The following is a 17,961-nucleotide window of genomic DNA, read 5'->3' as shown; positions in this document are numbered from 1 at the left end:
TCCACCAACTCAATTTCTTCAAGACACTCATACACCAACTCCCCCGCTCGCCTTCTGTCTCGGCTCTCCAATAGCCTCCAACCATCCTTCTCCAGCCAGTCCTTCTCCCTCAATCGAGAGATCACCCCAAACTCTCACACCTTGTACAGCACTCTCTCTTCCACTTGCTTTCCCAACTTTGTGTCCTCTTTCCTTCAAATATTCCTGCAATTCTTCATCAAATCCCGGTTCTACGGTCGTTTTTTCGGGTAGTAATTGATCATGCATTCTAGGTTGCTTTAGTGCTTCTTCGAGAGACATGCCGTGATCGATTATGTTGATGATGGCTTGGATTGTTGACGTGGGGATTCGTGATCCACCGGCGGCGCCGATGGAAAGGAAGTGGGAGCCATTGGGGTGGGAGATGTGAATGGGGGAGATGGAACTCATGGGGCGCGCACTGATGTTAATGGTTAATGAATGGTAGATCTGTACGCAAAGGGAGGCTCGGACTTACCCAGGACGAACATAGTTCATAGGTGAAGGGACGAAACCAAAGTAATTGGGAACGCCAGGGATGGAGAAATCGTCCATTTCGTTATTAAGAATAACCCCTGTAAAATTGTTAGCAAAGTTATTGATTCAATGTGTTTCGAACGTGGGCGAAAAGAGACGGATTAGTTCCGCAAGTCATGAACTAAAAACAAGAAAAGAATTATTCAGGATAACATACCAGTCTCAGGAACCATAACGGCAGAACCGAAAAGTAAATTGACGGTTGATGTTGAGGTTATTGAAAGGCCAGAAGCGTCGGTAGCAACCATATGCGATGTCCCATGATTTTCCATGATATCCCACCTTTCTGGATTGTACCTTCCAACATCTTGTGTCTTATCGTCTAGGATCTTTCGTCTATTAGAATCTGCAGTCTCAGCTGAAATGATTCCTTCTTCGAATCTAATCATCTCGTCAAAGAATGACGGGTCTCCTAGCTCGGAATGAGCGGCATATGAAAAACGCATGGCTTCATCGAGTCGATGGGTATTCAGAAATAAATCGGATTCTGTATACATGTCATACCCTTCAATGGTCTTAAGAATGCTCAGGGCTATGGAACCGCCGGAGGGAGTACCGGTTGAATGGATAGTGTAGCCACGATAAGTGATGTTGATCGGATTACGAATCTTGATTTCGTAATCTTTGAGATCAGCCAGAGTCATGGTTCCATTTGTGGCCTTTATGGTCGCAATAGTTGCTTCTGCAATTTCCCCTTCGTAGAATGCCGAAGCTCCTTTGTTAGCAATCGTCTCTAGCGTATTGGCATATCGCTCTCTTTTCATTATATCACCCAATTCAAGGAGTGTGCCGTTCGGAGCGAAGTCCATAGCCCAGTTTGGATCCTCTTCAAGAAAATTCCAACCGACTTGATTCTTAACTGCTTGCATGTAGTAAACTGTATCTTCCGTTACTAGTCCAGATTAGTGACGTACATAAAAAATTGTGAAAGGTACATACCAGGAAAACCATTTCTAGCAATATGTACAGCTGGATTGCAAACGATCTGCCAAGGCAGTTGCTGATGAATATTAGTTAAGCCTCATCATCTCAAAGTGAAGAAGTACATACCCCATATTTATTATGAAGATATTCAAGTCCTCGAAGGTCACCCGGAACAGCAACTGCATCTCCACCGACCACGGCTTTTCTGCGATCCTGTTTAAACATGTCACGATATGCAGCGGCTGGAGCTGTCTCTCTATAGTCTGCTGGAGTGTAAGTTATGTGAAAACAAAGTGAAACTCTCATGGATCGTACCTATGGTTTCGTATTCCCCTTCTGAGCTACGTACTAGCATAAAGCCCCCTCCACCTATACCACTATGATACATTCCTTAAGTGAATTTGTAAGCCTAATACAGGGGGGGGGCGATTCTTAAAAATGAGGAACTGCCTTACCGATGACACCAACGCATAGAGTGGTACCAACCATAGCATCTGCGGCATTTCCCTATACCATCCACGTGATAAGTCTCGAATCACCTATCAATAGCGAAGTCACTTACACCTCTCTCTATAAGTTCCGCTCCAACCTCACTGCATATTTTGCTTTCACTCGCCACTGCTCCACGATTGCCAGTGTTTGTGACAGTGGAAGAGCTAACACCATGCAAGATCCAGAGCATGAAGACCCAGCAAAGACGGCTTAAGCTAATTCCGCTCATGTTGAAAGACTGTAAATCTAGGTTGATTGTATCAGCATATGGTAGTTATATCTACTTCATACCAAAATGGTTTGCATACTTGTATTTCTCGAGATGATTTATTCCCTTGACCGCATGGGACGAACAAACAGTAACGAAGACAAGACCGCTAGTTACCTCAAAGTGCTATAAACCCATGAAATTATGTGACAATAGTGGGCCTCGGGTGTTCTCTGGTCTGATATTGTTGAAACACTTTGAAAGTAATTCACGAGCGTGAAATTTTAGCTCGGCGGATATGTTATCGAATAATAAAGGAACGAAGTTCAACATGATTGCGAAGTTTTGTCTTATCTCAGTCATGGCGGAGCTTATTCTGCTAGTGGCGGACAAGTCAGTCAAACCCAAAGCATTACCTGTAAGTTATCATTTCGCGAAACAATTATGGATCAGACTAAAGTAGAAGCCAGATAGCGGTTAACGCGTAAGATAGCGCTTGTGATTGATTTTCAGATTAATGATTGGTCAAGTTTTTCAATGCCCAATGTATGTTAATCAGGTGATCACGTGTCGCCACTTCCTTTATTTTTTGATGGATTATCAAGAAGTAACAATTAGTGAGCTCCTGACACTTGAATCCTACCTCTTTCAACCCCATTTCACTTTGATACATATTTACATATCACCATCACCATCACCATCACTATCACCGATGTGAGATGCCACACTCGCTCACTCATCCATCCACTTGCTCACTCTCTCAACTCGACATCAAGAAATCATAGATCAAGGCTTTGGGGAACCTTAGGCAAAGCCTAGAATATTCTTAGGCTGAAGTTTTTCAACCAGAAACCGTGTCACTTGCCAGCAGTTAGATCAAATCTCACCACATCATTTTTCTTTCTACTCGTCACATTCTTGGCATGAGTAGGGCGACGGTCCGATTACCTATTAAATGGATATATCTCGTGCAGTAGATTCTGATATCCTCAACATCGAGTAGGACAAGACGTTTTCAGTGGCTTCTAAGGCGCAATTCTCATGATCACTGACACCCACGGGAAACTCCAATGTCATATGCAGAGCACAAGACCATGTGGCTGCCGGATATTTACTGACATGCATAGACGGTCAATAGCTTTGTCAAGATAAGGCTGAAAATTGTACATTTGAAACATGGAACAATACGTTCCGTGAAATGCCACACTCTTGAGAACACAACATACATTCTGATTCAAATGCAAGAGCCTGGTGAGCATAACAAGCTGAATAACCCGACTTTCAGCCTGGAACGTCATGGCATCGCGTAAAGACATCCCGGCCAGCAAGTGTCCGTGAGTATCATTGCTGATGCTTACTCAACACAATCATAAGTTACTAGTCACGAGACTCGAAGTTTGGGCGTAGAATTTATTTGTGATTGACATAATACTCTGATTGCTAGCAATATAACTTCGAAAAGCGGGTCTGAAGACCATTAAGACTTACTCCGAATGATTTATGCCACGCTTGCAGTGGAGATCAATCAGATTACTAAAATAATGAGTATAGAAGAAGAAACGATAGCCGAGTAGATCGTCAGAACCAGCCTGATTCAGAACTTCTCTTGCTCTCCAAATGCTTGATGGCATGAGAAGTTATTGAAGAGACTCACCTTATGGAGTGCATCAACTTTATGTTCCTTGGTCGTTTTATAACACAAACAAGATTGCTATTTTGCTCCCATTTAAATGATGCCCCCATTCGTCGATTCTCTACGCCTATGCAATATCTTAGGAAACAGCTTTGTGTTTGTTTTGTTCTGATGATTTACTACGGGGTTTTTTTTAAATACTTGCTGTTGTATCTGCTTTGGCTGTTTGAAATATTCAAGCTGCAAAACTATTCACGTGTTGAAAATGGGGCCAAGATGCTCTCATATAGCTTGCTTACATCGTCAATTGTTCCTTCACGCATCTTGAATGAACTTTCAAAACACCCTCACATTCTGCAGTAAGCCTACACATGATGAAAAAAACAAAAGCTGGCTGATTTCATGGAACTTCCCTTCAGAATTGATGCATTGAATGGTTTGCAAGTGGAAAACAGTTTGTAAATGTATGTATAAAAAGGGTGCACCATAAAGAAAATTTCTTTTCTTGCCATATACATTATATTTGGTGACCTGTACTATATGCTTGCGTGGTCATCATGTATGTAAAGAGACCTTTGAATTGGTCAACCTCTGTAAAGTAGCATGAAATCGCTGCACTAAAGAACTCATGAGGTGCACCGGATATTCTACAAGTCTCTGTTCATAATTTGAAAAATCATGGAAACGTACCTTCAGAGTTGCGCCAATTAACTTGCCAGAGAGAAACGACTTACGTTTGGGTGATCTATCCCAGCAAATAATTCACGGTCTGAAGTTGAATGTCTCGGTTTCGTCTAACAAGCTGCTGTAATGTTAATCTCGCTAAGCAAACGTTCTAGGTATTTCTATTGAAGATAGCAACCAGGTCCCTTCTCTAGACTCGACTCGACTCAAAAGAATCTTTCCACACATAATCGGTCCTTTAAACATTTCTCAATCTACAATTCTAATTCTTACCTTCCCATCATCAACCTATCTTTGAAATAACACTTGACTCTTGAGAAATTTTTACAACTACTCACCTATTTGAGACTGAAATATCCGGTTACATACCAAGGGCATTGTAAAGAAATCGCAACTGAAACCCACGAAACCATCAGCAAGATGCCTTACAACTACCATGGAGGAGATGACCTCCCTTGGTACAACAACCAGCAAGTCTCCCTTCCCATTGCGATTTCGACTAGCAATGACGTAAATGGTAAGTTTTCAAATCTGTTGATATCTTCTTTGCCCGCTTTCTCCGCATCTGCGCCTTTAGTTGCTAACTGTGCCTCATAGAAGGAGTAAAAGCCACTGCGAGCACTGACACGCCCTCCACGAATCCGAACCCCACAAAGTTCCAAGCAGAGTGGCCCTATGAAAACAGCCAATATGTAGAAGGTTCATCCCAAGGATGGTACTCGACCTCAGATTCACACCAGAATACACAGCCTTCCACGTTACTGCCTCAAATGACACGATCGCCTCGTCAATACAGCTCAAATACAAACAACTTTGATGCAAAGGGAAACGGAGAACCCCCAAACATGACAGGTCTTGGGATCTTTTCAACCCCTGACGAGATTCTCTATAATCCGAGCCTCCAGAACGGGTTCGGAAGTGGTAATTTTTCTACCTCGCAACAGGATACGCCAATACGCGAATTCTTAGACGACTATAACACGGATGCCAGCACTACTGGCTTCAGAACACCAGCCCCATCAAGATATCAGATGGACAACAATTCATCTAGTGACAGTGATATTCATGCAGACTTACAATTGTCAATTCAGATTGAAAAGTCTCCCTTAGGCACTCAGTTTGCTAGCAGCACCCAAAATGGTGAAGCTCCACAGCAAGAGTCAACGTCTGAAAATGAACGATATCAAGCAGAATTTTTCAGTGAAACAATGACAGCTCAACTTAGCCGTCCACTGAGCGCGCCACCTGCAGGTTACTGGGCATTGGAGCAGGGACTCTCATACACTGCCACTGGTCTCGACATACCGTTAACTTTGAGCCCTTTGCCTAGAGCGACGCTGAAAACCGTTCCCATGGCATATTCTGGTAACTGGCAGTACGATGGCTCATCAATAGGCCTGGCGATGGACAGCGATGTCCCGATGTTACAACCATCAAATGACATCCAAAACGATCATTCCGGTACATTGGGTCAAGATGCTGGAGCTATTCAAGGAGCGCAACCCTTACAGCCATTGTCGCAGAATAATGGCCTAGGTCAAAATGCTTCTGCCAATATAGCAGTTCCATGTCAACAAAGTGATGCATCGAGCACACGGTCACCGATAACTTCAAATAGACGCAGACACAGCGATCCTCCATCTCTCCCAATTCGAGATGCTAGAGATTCACAACAAGTAGTACAGGCTAGAAGCCAATTTTCGGAGCAAAATGCACAGTATCAAATTCCTGCTATCAATGCATCAAGAGCACGTCAACAGAGCGGTGCACCCATCGAGGACGAACTGGGAGCTATGGGTAGCCGCAGACTCAGCGATACTTCTCCTGTTCCAGCCCAAGAGCTCCATACTTCCGTTCTGCCGCCTCCTGATGTCTCTAGGGGTCTTGGCAATGGAGCCAGAGTCAGACTGCGAGCCAGCCTGGTCATGTTGCACAGCAGTCAAGTGAACGCCCTATAGCTGCCCCTGAATTTAATGGCAGTTACCCTGGTGTTGGGTCTCACACGATGTTCGTATATCCCGAACGATCACACCAAAACACCTTTCAGCAGCCAACCAAGCAACGTAAATCGGCATCCTTTGCGAGCGGCAGTGCCAGACTGACAGAAATTGCGAGACCTCCATTGCGACCTGTTGCACCTGCTCCACTAGCTGTGGCACCACAACAGCCCACACGGAGAGATAGACAGCCAAAACAACCCGGCCGACAGTCTGCGCAATCAGGTACTCCATCTACACAGCAGAGCCAGCGTGTACCTCGGCGGGGACCACCTCGAGTTCAAACTAGTCCACAGGCAGTCTCTCCACAGGCTCAGGGGGTCGGTTCACAGCCAGGTATCCCACAAAACCAGTTTGATCGCAAGCTTCCAAGTAGATTAGACCCCAAAGCCGCTGCTTTTGCCAACGTCGAACCAGCAGAAGACTTCATAAAAATGGTCTCCAAGATGCCCTTTCTAGATAGAGTGGCATGCGTTGATCGATTGATGCGCGAAGACCTCTTCAATGATTACATCAAGCCATATCTCTTCGGTGAGTACAATACAGGTTGTGAGAACGGTTTGAAGTTGGCATTGGAGAAGCGTACCAAGGGATCCTTGCATGTTATTATCGAAACTACAGAGATAAAGCATGAACGTCAGAGTATGAAATGGAAGGCCAAATTTGATGACATGCAGATCGAGGACGAGCGCCGCAGAAGGGAACTTGCTGCTGGTAGAACTGCCGGTGATAAAACGACTGATACTCCTGAAGATCTCGGAATGACTCCGGCCGGCAGCAAGCGTAGGCATCAAACATCAGCATCGGCTCAGGATTCTCACTATGAGATCGACGACGACGAAGCCACTGAGTCCGACGATGGCTCCGATAACCATTCAATTGTCCATCCTCGAAATTCACCAAAGAAGCCTCGAACTTCCGGGCCAACATCTTCAGGAGCAAGGCCTTCAGATATAACGGATAAATTCTGTTCGCATGCTGTCGGGAATATTCCGTTCCTTCCTGATCCCATCCACAGTCAATTGTGCAATCTCAGCATTGAGCAACTCATCATCCCAGTCCAAGAGTATATCACTCAAAATGGTGAGATTGCCGACACGAATGTTGAGCACTGGCGTGCTTGTGCAGGACAGGCTGCTGGTACCGAAATGGAGCAAGAAATGGCTTGCTCGCATTGCACTGATTACATGCAAGATGGTTCTGTACCCTTTGCAAGCTGTGTCGTTATTGGCGCAACCATTCCGGCCGGAGAGTGTTTCAAGGGTGCTTGCATGAATTGTGTCTATCTTGGTAAGGATCAAGATTGCAGTCTTCGAGGGGTCGAGAGTGAGGAAAGTGAAGCTCAATGAATTTGAGGTCAATGGGCTGGGAAGCTAGAGAGCCGGAGGAATCTTCTCTTTGAGGTCGACGAAGTTAAAATTGGTCGGCTTGAGTTATACGGAGATGGGTAAATTCTTTGTTCGAACTGTTTCAGATTTTTCGAGGTGTGAGATTTTGCCGTATTCACTTTCATTATCGGAACCGGTTGGTTATTTTCGGGGCGAAGACCTCGGATCTCGGGACTATCACACTCTACGAAAAAAGGGTGTGCCATGAGGAGTGCTCTATGGGAGCTGGGTGCGAGGATTGAACGTTACTCTTGCTATATCTGAAAATTGGGAGGCGTTTTGATTTCGATCTGTATTAAGTTACCACCGTCGTCTGCTTTAAGGCGATGTGTTGAAAAAAGACAATATGAGACTGCCTACTGAACTATCCTAGCTTTCTGATAAGTAACATCTCGGGAGGATATTTACTTTAAAAATATCAATAAAAAGTTTTTATCCAAGCAAACGTGCAAGTGAATTGAACCGGAAACTTTCTGTGCCCATGCGTTTCTTAGCCACCTTTTGGTCTGAACTTGATAGTTTTGTGGTTATATTATCAAATTAACGTCGAAGACCAGAATATTCCACTTCCGAGGCGATTGAATAACACCAGAATACCTTTCTTCAATTTTGACCATTGACTCTCCTTCTGCATTAGGATCTATGTTGCCAGAACTGGTGCAGGATCCTCTGCGGTGAATCGGGAAATCCTTTTCAATTGACTTGGTAATATTGATTCTTCGGCGTTACTGCCGCTTTCCTTTCTCCTTCATTAACTCTCTTTCATGATACTATCCTGGCTAGGATATTCTTCGTCCTATCCATAGCCTTCGTAGTGCATTTCCGCTTGCATCGTTGGGAGAAAACACACAAGTCGAGGAGGTCAACGATGAGCAGTATCTGTCAAACCCTGTACCAAATTACTTCATCTCGCACAAAATGGAACTTCAGTACAAGAAGTGTAGCTATTGTTTCCCATTCATTTCTTTAGTGTTTAGCGCTCATTCGTAGAGGATTGTATTTGACGACCGTGAATACTCAAGAGCTTTCCGTATGAATTACCTTTCCAAAATGCAAGATAATCCTACCTTTCCTACCCAGGAGGAGATCCCAAGGTTTTTACCGGTGTCCTCATATACGGTGCGCGAATTTCTCATCCCATCCACAGCATATTCTTTTCACCACACTCATACACCCAAAACTTCCCAATTCAACCCCCAAGCAAACATCCTAAAAAGTCTCTAGAATCCATTTCACTTACTCAACACATTAAAATAACAAGACCATTCGAATACCAGCGTACACAACATCATTTCCCGTACCCTAGCTGCGCCGGCTAACAATCGGCAAGTCATAGTCCATACAGCGACAGTTCATTCGTCTTTCAAACCATAAAAGAACTATTACTTCGCAGCCCAAACCAGAGCTAAAGACCTCTCTTTAAGTGCATACAAGAGTCTCTACCCAAAAACAACCACCGTAGTCAAAATAAACTCATCACCCATATGCCGGTTCCCACACCTCGCCGGCAAAAAGTTAGCCGGAGCCCCTTGCAATAATCGGCTAATTTTCATTTCCCCATGGCAATCCACAACTCCACACCGGCTAATCCCCCACAACCCCCATCAAAAACGTCATCTCCTATCCGGTACGCGTAGATTTTTTGATTGATCAGAAATGCCGGAGCGGATGGTATTTTGGAGGGGAGTTTTGGATTCCCACGCACGCAATTTGGAGGGGTTATGGTGTTTTTTATTCAACGGGGAATTTGGGAATTCGGATCACCATTTTTTTTTTTACGGCTATGGTTATATGCGGTGGATTAAAGCTGTCACTGTAATGGCGTGCTCAAATGCATGTAACCCTAAATATGAATTGTGATCCCACAATGGTGTGTTTGTACGAATTAGGTAGGTAAGTTGTTGTATGTTTATTTAGTTTCATTTTGTTTAGATGAGCTAACTGTCTAGTAAGCCGAGTTACACACCATGCCGTAGCAGTAGTTGTGAATCTAAGCTGTAAATCTACCAGCAGACTTGAGATGAGAACAGGAGGAAATTCACTACCCGGAACTCCCGTTATGCTTTCATTCAATCATCCATCATCGACCACATGCCATCGTACCATCGTCTTCCACCAACAAATTCAAATATGTACCAATCCCAAGCTGTGATATACGTGAAAATTACCTCCCAGAAACGACCATGGCGCGAATTCAATCAAGCGCAAACTGGCGCAAACGCAAAACGCAAGACCAAACAAGAAACGTGTGAGCACAAATGAACAAGAAAAATCATCTTTAGAAGACAATTTAAGCTTCTGTGCCCACACCATCTTTGCGTTCAGCACCTTTGCTGCCACCAGCATCCTTGTTGTACTTTTTCCATAGTGCGGCAATATCTTCCTTGCTCTCGTTCTTCTCCGTGATCAAATTCTTCAACCATTTGTTCTCGGTTTCTAATTGATTGATGCGTCCTTCCAAAGCTGCAACTTTATCGCTCATAGCTTTCGCTGATTGTTCAAGAGCTTGCTCGCGTTGCTTCTTCTTAACTCTGAAGCGAGCTGAAGCGGCCGTATTTCTTCGACGTTTGTCTTCTTCCGCAGCCATACGTGATGCATCTTCAAAGTCGGGGGATCGTCCATCAGATAAAGACTCAGCTTTGCGCTTTTCTCCAACTTGAGGAGAGACAAGAGCAGATGTAGGAGAGCCGGCAGATGAGGGCGGAGGATTATAGATTTGATGGTTGGTTTGAATTGGATGAATCACCGAAGGCATGCCATCATGATTACCGAAATTGGTAGGGTGGTTGTTGGTGAAGGTATTGAAGTCTGAGAAATTGAAATCACCTGAATGGAGCATCATGATGTTAGCTTTGCCTGCTTTTTTGAAGAAGATGCTTGAGAATGGAAATAAATGTGGAATTGTATTATAGATCTGCAGGTAGACTGCAACAAGCGACGGCAAACGGGTAAGAGACGAGGATTAGACCGGAGATACACTAATGACTTTTGGGAAGACAAAAGAATGGAGCAATTATCGACTACCCTAGTCATTGTTGTATGACAACACGTGATATGCCGCCATTACTCGGTAATTGTGTGCGCTTACCAAGCAGCACAATGAAAGGGTTACAAAGCATGTAGAAGGAAGGAGGGAGGGAAGGGTTCGAGGAACGTTGCAGAAAAGTAATGCAAGAGGATAAGAACTATACTCATCGTATGCAACCTAGGTGCACGTGGATATGTGCAGGTAAAGGTATTGGCCAATAGCTGACCAGTGAAACTTCTCAAATGGAGAATTGATCATAGCAGTCCATATGGAAGGGTCCTACCCCGATTATTTTGAAATGATATACACACTTGTGCTTAGAAGGTGTGCCTAGTATTCGTCCACAAGATAGAGGGGAAACATGTTCTCCCAAAGATACCGTGTAAAGGAAACACAAGGAGAAAGGAGAGATTCGATATGATAGAAGTACAGAAGTTTGACAGCAAAACAGTGGAGACATGGGGGTATCTCTAACCTGGAAGACTGAAATCTATGTCCTTTAAATCCAAATCAACACTATCCGCAGTCGACTGTGCTCCAACTCCGTCGAAGTTTGGTGCCTGCAAGACCGAGTCGATATCGTAAAATTCGGTGTTCGTGAACATAGCCAGTTCATCATCTACATTGTATGTATCCTGATTGGAATTGTGTAGATCTTGTGGTGTTGGGATTGCGTTGAGATTCGCGATGTATTCCGATACATTCGGACCCCGCCGACCATTGTACGCCATCTTGAAGTATGTATTCGAGAATATGGAGTGGCTTTCGTAGCCTTTTTGTCTCTATGATATTGATGTCGCAGATAAAATCATTCGATGGAAGTTTTTGGAAGGGTTGGAAGGTGGGAGGTGATGAAAAAGTTATTCGAATTCTTTTCTTTGTTCTCCGAATTGCGCCCGATTTGGAAAAAAAAAGGGACTAGATTGAATTGATGATCTCGCAGGTCTGCGAATTCGAGGATTCGATGTAAATGATGGTGGATGTGATCCCCTTGAAAACAAAATGTACGATAAATCCCTTCGGTTAGTATGATCTGGGGAGAAGAATTGAGGATTGAAGGTTGGGGATTGAGTTGTCGAGTTGTTAAGTGGAAGAGACAAATTCCGGAGTGATTACGGATTGTGGATTGTGGATTGTGGGCTTTGGTGGGTTTTCGAGATGTTTAGACTCTAGAGTAGCCTGGCTTGAGGATTGCCCCACCCTAGATTGATCGATTGATGACAAATTTCAGAGAGTAAAGAGTAATAAAAGAGCTGCTGCTATTATTCAGCAAGATGATACACAAAAAGAGAGTAATCACGGAAATGCGGGTTTAGCTATGAACTGTTCGCGTTCAGATCAATTGACCTCTGTCATGGGAAATGTTTTCCAGATTCCATACAAGTTGAGGGTCTCGTGAAGGTATATTGGTGGGGGTTGATGTATTTCTCCTCTTGTTGTATTGGTACTACATAAGGCGTGATTACTATTCTACCTACTCCGTATCCATTCACTCCTCTTTCTCTCTTCTCTTCTCTGTCTCTCTTTCTCTCTTACTCTCTTCTTCACAGATTAGAGACAAAGTGCTTGATGAGTGATTGGGTCAAGTAGTTGATTCTTAATTTATTGTCTTTCCGCTATTGAGCAGTGAATTAGCAATGGTAGGCTTGAAATCATGACGAGTCCATTTTAGGTTGATCGTTTCTTTGAATCCCTCGAGCCTCTCTTTATTGTTGGTCGAGCCTTTCTCGCCTCTTTGATGTCCTTCTTCTACCCCTGCAACAGACCTACACATGTTGATGCCTCGAAGTATCCTCGGGGTTTGAAAGAATCGGAGCTTTTATGGATATTCCCAAGATATTTCCATCCAATCACATTATCTCTCGTATTCCTACGATATCGGTGGTAAAGAATGTCATGCGGAGTCCATTACACCGAGAGAATAGGAAGTTGCTGCTTTGATTAGTATTGTAAATTTTTGCCTCGGGAGTAGAATTCTTTCGCCCAAATACATTCTATTCACAATCAAGCGGCGCTGCCACTTCAGACGCCGTCAGGCTCAGAGAGGTTACATCTTCATGTAAAGAGGTCTGAGAGGCCGTGGCTAAAGCTCCGGAGGTATCCGTATGGTGGGTCTAGAACAATCAATTTCTGGAAAATCTTGAGGCGGGTGATGATGAGGTCTATTTTGGTCAAAATTCATGTTGGTAACTTTTATACATCTTGTCGTCCAAGGCCTAGGTGATTCATCAAGTTGTAAGAGACATTTAGGTTCATCATTGCTAAAATGAAAAATATAGAAAGTAGGCATTAATAACTTAGCTTGATGCTCCTGTGTCCTCGTCTTCGCATAAGACCCTATTCCCATTGCCCAACAAAGATTTCCTTTATGAAAAACAATAATGGAAATAAAATCAACGCCATAAATGTCAGAATATGAATTCTACGGCCTTTGAAATATAGTGAACTGCCGATAAATGCGAGAAAGAAGCTTGCAAACGTGTTCATCTCCCTAATAATCAGACTCAGATGGTGCACAATCCCAATGGCAAGACCACGATCTCAAATCACGAGTCTTCCATGTCATCACTGGTACCTTCAGCTTCTTCACTATCATCGCTGTTATCGCCGACACCAATGTTGTCGCTGCTGTCGCTATCATCACTTATATCATCATCCTCGTCGTTGTCCTCACTACTATCGTCATCTGGCTTTGTCTCTGTCTTGACCGGGAGAAAACGATCCGCGGGCTCAGAAGCACCTCTAGCCCATGCCACTCTCAAGGCATCCAATTGTACAGTCAGCCCTTTGCGTAAAGTCTTCCTGACGTTCTCTCGGGTCTCGTCGTCCTTCGCGACTGCCCACATTATCATATTTCTGATTTCTTCTCTGAGGTAATGGGATGTGTCAGAATGTGCCTCCTTCAATAATTCTTCAAGGTTGTTTGTCATCTTGGCTAGTTTAGTCTTGAGCACCGTGGATGATTCACTGTACATAGTTTCATTTGTTTCTTGGATGAATTCGAAAAGATTCTCCTTCATCCGTGCAAGAGCACCCTTTTCTGCGAAGTGACACTTGCGTTAACGGGTAGCCAATTATGATTTAGAGTTAGTACTTACTTGATTCTCGGCTACATTTTTCATATACTGGACGTAGATGATCTTGTATAAGGGGCTCGACAGCTCGATGAATCTCTTGTGCTTGAGATCGCGCTGAATCAAATGACTCTGTTATGGCAGTTCTAGCTTTACGCTGTAAATAAGGAACCTTTGCTAAGAAATCTAGGGGTGATCTCGAAGCAGAGGCTTCTGACATGCTTCGAAGAAGAGGCTTTATATCGATCGAAAATCTGTTGATTGCGGTGGCAATTCTCCTAGCGTATTCATCGTGTATATTCTGCATTTGCGAACTGAACACGTTTTCCCAAGGTTTGGCAAGATGACCCAGGAACGGTTCTGAGAAAACCCCAACCCAGTCATAATTAAAGTTTTTCCTGTTACTAAACTTGCCGCGCCTACGACAGATTGCTTTCCAGGTCTGAAAACAAATGTCTTCGTTAACGAGTTCTTTGCAGGCCTCCTCGGCTTTTTGTGTGCTCGCATTGATGCATTTTTGCAACATAGGGAAAATATCGGTTTTGATGGCGTTCTTCATCCTCATCATCGCAATATTTAACGCAAGTTCAAATTTCTATATAAGGTAAGATGTTTGAAAGCAGCGCTGATGCAGTATTTGCAGGAGAACATACCTTCTGAAGAGCGCCCAAGTGTTCTTCCAACGTACCATTGAGTCTGTCTTTTTCAGACGAAGACAATGAGTTCGGAGAATCATTTTCAACCCACGAACTGATACTCAGTTTGACTAAATTGAATCCATTCAAGAACCTGTCAGCCAATTTTGAACGCTGCGTCAAGGTACAGGCGACTGCATACTCCCGTAAGAACGGTATGAAAGTGTCGTTTATAGTTGCAAATCCTTTCGGTTTCGGGTTCCGCTTGAAACGTCCTGCCAACCTTTGGTATCCTTTGGAGGACACACAGAAGGTGTTCAGCTGGTCAATTAGCCCTTCTGTACAGGCATTTTCAATCAGCTTTGAATTATCCCACCCAGGTTTGGTGGCCGATGATTCACTCTCAACTTTTTTCTCAATTTCAGACTGAAATTCATCATTCCGATCAGCAGAAATATCCTGTTTCAGCTCTCGGAGCCCATTGAGAAAATCTATCTTGAGATGGTTTTGAGTGTAGGTGTTTCTGGCCTGTGTGCAGACAACTTTGATTTCATTTCTAGCTGATCTCAGTTCGAGCTTAAGCCCAGCCAGCCTTTTATCTAAAGCTTCGATTTCTTTGATCGTGCTGCCTTTCTTTCGCATCAAGTCTTGGCGAGATACCTTGCCTGGAATCTGAGATTTGATCGAAGGCACTTCTTCCTCCGCCCCACTATCTTCGACGAACTTTCTCTTACGCGATGTAGCTTTTTCGCTCTTAGTCTGCTTCACTTCACGTTGCAATCCTTTCAACTCCCGCTTGATCTTGTTATTCTTCGCAGTTTTTCTAATGAGAGTTTCTTGAACTTTATGAACGTTCTGCATAAGAACCTCCTCTTGAGCAAGAATCGTCTTAAGCTCTCTTTTTCGGAGTTGCAGTGACGAGATGACTTCATTGTTGTTGATTATATCTGTTTTTGACATAATAAAAGTCACGCAGTGGCCATCATATTTACCGTCCATGAAAAGTTGTCTCCTGAAGGATTTCCCCATCAGGTCCTTGGCCACTTGATCATCGATGGCTCGTACGATATCAGCCACAATCCAGATGTAGTCAAGGTTCTTCATATAATTCTCGGCGACCTGTGTTCTCCCGGTGTTGGAGTCTCCTAGTCCAGGCAAATCAACTAGTACAAGACCATGCCGTAAAATCTGGGCTTTCGTGTATACGCGAACGCAACGCACCAACGGCCAGTATGATATTCCTGCCGAAGCTACCTCCTTATTATTCGAGTCGATATACAAACTTATTTTTTCTGCAAAATCCTTGGCTTTGTGGTCTGCTATCTCCAGGCTGCAATCCAATATGTCCGAAACGCCATCGACTTCATCGAATAATTGTTCGGAACTCATGCCTTTTAATTTGCCAAGAGTTACTTCCGGCCAGACTGCGGAAATCTTGGCAAATGCAATGCTAGCCGCACTGCCGGACTTGATGGTAACATCCTCGCCCTTGGTTGCGTTGGCCAAATCATCTAAAAGCACATCCATTTCTTTCTTCCACTCTTCCTCTGAAATGAACTCAATTTCAGCCCGGAAAGCCCTGTCTGGATCATCAGAGTCATTCCATGAAATTTCTGTGACCACGGACGTGCTGGCACGCATGGCGTTCGCTGGTACAACCATTTCCTCATCAATGAGGGCATTAATAAGGGACGATTTTCCACTCCCGGTATACCCAAGTAGTCCGACAAGAACCCGCGGACGTTCAATACCGGCCAGGTTTTGCTCTAAAGACTGTTAGTTAAAGCTCACAATACTTCGTAGTGAAAGAATACTAATTTGATCTTCCCAATTTTTGAACTCCGGAAACATGGCGGCATGAGAAGCAACTATGTTGCTAGCCTTATTTAAGAAAATAACAGCATATTCCATCGCCTTCTCCTTCCTAGTAACCATCGCTGTGTCCATTTTAGTAACTGTGGAGTCCATGTCGGGTTCTATTCCTTCGCTCATTGTGGAAACGGAATCATCTGTGTTTTCGCTTTTGATACTTCTTCCTCTGAGTTTTGTTGCTAGATCAGTATCTACTTCACTCTTCCGATCCCAAATTACGGAACTCATTGTCGTGCAAAACTGTCCCATTCCAAGGTTAGTAAGACAAATATGAGAAAACATGAGAGTGCCCGTAAAGTCGGGAATTCAATCGTGAAATAATGCCTCAATAAATATGTAAAGTGATGCTTGATCGAGAACGGTAGGTGGTGAATACTGATCCAATGAAATCAAAGTGATCTCCAGACACCTTGAGGAATGGGACAGAAAAGCCGTAGAAATTGGCGAGGGACGGATGAGAATGGATCAAGACTTTGATAAGAGAAACTTCGCGGAAGCTGAAGAAAGGCAGGAAACTCAATCATACCTTCAATAGTGAGCGTTATGTACCAGAGGCCCAATCTTGAAACTGAAGCGGTAGATACCGCAACTGAGATGATTGCTGAAAGAAGTGTAATTGTAAGTCAAGAGAAGTCTAATATTTTCGTGGTAGCAAGTAGAATTTGTGTAGGGTTAAGAAACAAAAGTTAAAGAGCAGTAGTTGGACCTTTAGTGATTATTGTGATGGGCTTGTGGAGAAAAATTGTGGGAAGAATATGAAAATGGCACACAGCTCGCTAGCATGCTATTTAAAGGGGAAGGGGCTCCACGCGGCAAGGCTGTCGCCACATCTGTCATCTCGGGGTGACTTTGAGGCGGGTGCTGAAGTCAATGTCATGTTCATACTTTGGTCTAGAATATATCATCTATTATAATCGGATTGCCCGGAATGAGATGTACATTTGGCCATCGGCCTCGGGACACCCATTTGATGTTGCACTTCATACACTGATCTACTATTGTCTGGCAACTTTTGCATGGTGTTCGTGTGGAGGGCAATACAGGGTCTTCAGAAGATAAAAGATCTAATATTGAGCAATGATTTGCGAGGTGCTACATTCCGAGAATCTAGGGATGGTGCAAACCTTATGCAGCTAGTCACTTCCAATAGAAAGAGCGTGATTTCTTTTCCGTATGTTGCCGCCATCTCTGGTTCATAGATGACGCCACCGTACATCTGGGAGTCCCCGCTCACGAATGACTTCGCACTCTGGAGCTATCAAATAAAAATAGATGGCCAAGACACACTATCTGAAACCCTTGCGCTGAGAGTGTGTGTGATATGACAATTAAGATGCCATCGCCATGTTTAAAGATCAAGGAAAAGTGTTGTTATCCAGTGCTTTGCACGTACTCGGATCACTTTTTCTTCACGATGTCTCTGTAACTCAGATAAGAGATGGTCCAAATACTGTCTATGGGCTCATCACAT

At 43.8% G+C, this 17,961-nt stretch overlaps 5 protein-coding genes across 5 annotated transcripts; 1 reads left to right on the top strand and 4 right to left on the bottom strand.

The window, feature by feature from the left end:
• Positions 1–27: 27 nt before the first annotated feature.
• Bfra_012349 (putative gamma-glutamyltranspeptidase protein) lies at positions 28–2,200 on the bottom strand (the record flags this gene model as incomplete). The annotated part of the gene is made up of 8 exons (XM_037342666.1): positions 28–439; positions 497–593; positions 713–1,447; positions 1,495–1,555; positions 1,606–1,742; positions 1,795–1,869; positions 1,935–1,986; positions 2,042–2,200. The coding sequence occupies 8 exons, from the start codon at positions 2,198–2,200 to the stop codon at positions 28–30; spliced, it is 1,728 nt and encodes a 575-aa protein (XP_037187388.1).
• Positions 2,201–2,251: 51 nt separating this feature from the next.
• Positions 2,252–2,512, bottom strand: Bfra_012348 (uncharacterized protein; the record flags this gene model as incomplete). Its single annotated transcript, XM_037342665.1, has 2 exons — positions 2,252–2,348; positions 2,391–2,512. 2 exons carry the CDS (start codon positions 2,510–2,512, stop codon positions 2,252–2,254), a joined length of 219 nt encoding a protein of 72 aa, XP_037187387.1.
• A 2,404-nt stretch (positions 2,513–4,916) lies between these two features.
• Bfra_012347ia (uncharacterized protein) lies at positions 4,917–7,842 on the top strand (the record flags this gene model as incomplete). The annotated part of the gene is made up of 3 exons (XM_037342664.1): positions 4,917–5,013; positions 5,094–6,397; positions 6,547–7,842. 3 exons carry the CDS (start codon positions 4,917–4,919, stop codon positions 7,840–7,842), a joined length of 2,697 nt encoding a protein of 898 aa, XP_037187386.1.
• A 2,329-nt stretch (positions 7,843–10,171) lies between these two features.
• Positions 10,172–11,640, bottom strand: Bfra_012346 (putative regulatory protein cys-3 protein; the record flags this gene model as incomplete). The annotated part of the gene is made up of 2 exons (XM_037342663.1): positions 10,172–10,707; positions 11,385–11,640. The coding sequence occupies 2 exons, from the start codon at positions 11,638–11,640 to the stop codon at positions 10,172–10,174; spliced, it is 792 nt and encodes a 263-aa protein (XP_037187385.1).
• A 1,815-nt stretch (positions 11,641–13,455) lies between these two features.
• Bfra_012345 (uncharacterized protein) lies at positions 13,456–16,739 on the bottom strand (the record flags this gene model as incomplete). Its single annotated transcript, XM_037342662.1, has 4 exons — positions 13,456–13,949; positions 14,008–14,578; positions 14,637–16,384; positions 16,433–16,739. The coding sequence occupies 4 exons, from the start codon at positions 16,737–16,739 to the stop codon at positions 13,456–13,458; spliced, it is 3,120 nt and encodes a 1,039-aa protein (XP_037187384.1).
• Between the last annotated feature and the right edge of the window lie 1,222 nt (positions 16,740–17,961).

Source organism: Botrytis fragariae (genome assembly GCF_013461495.1).
Source record: "Botrytis fragariae strain BVB16 chromosome Unknown tig00000274, whole genome shotgun sequence".
NCBI lineage: Eukaryota > Fungi > Ascomycota > Leotiomycetes > Helotiales > Sclerotiniaceae > Botrytis > Botrytis fragariae.
This window is presented reverse-complemented; position numbering and strand designations above follow the sequence as displayed.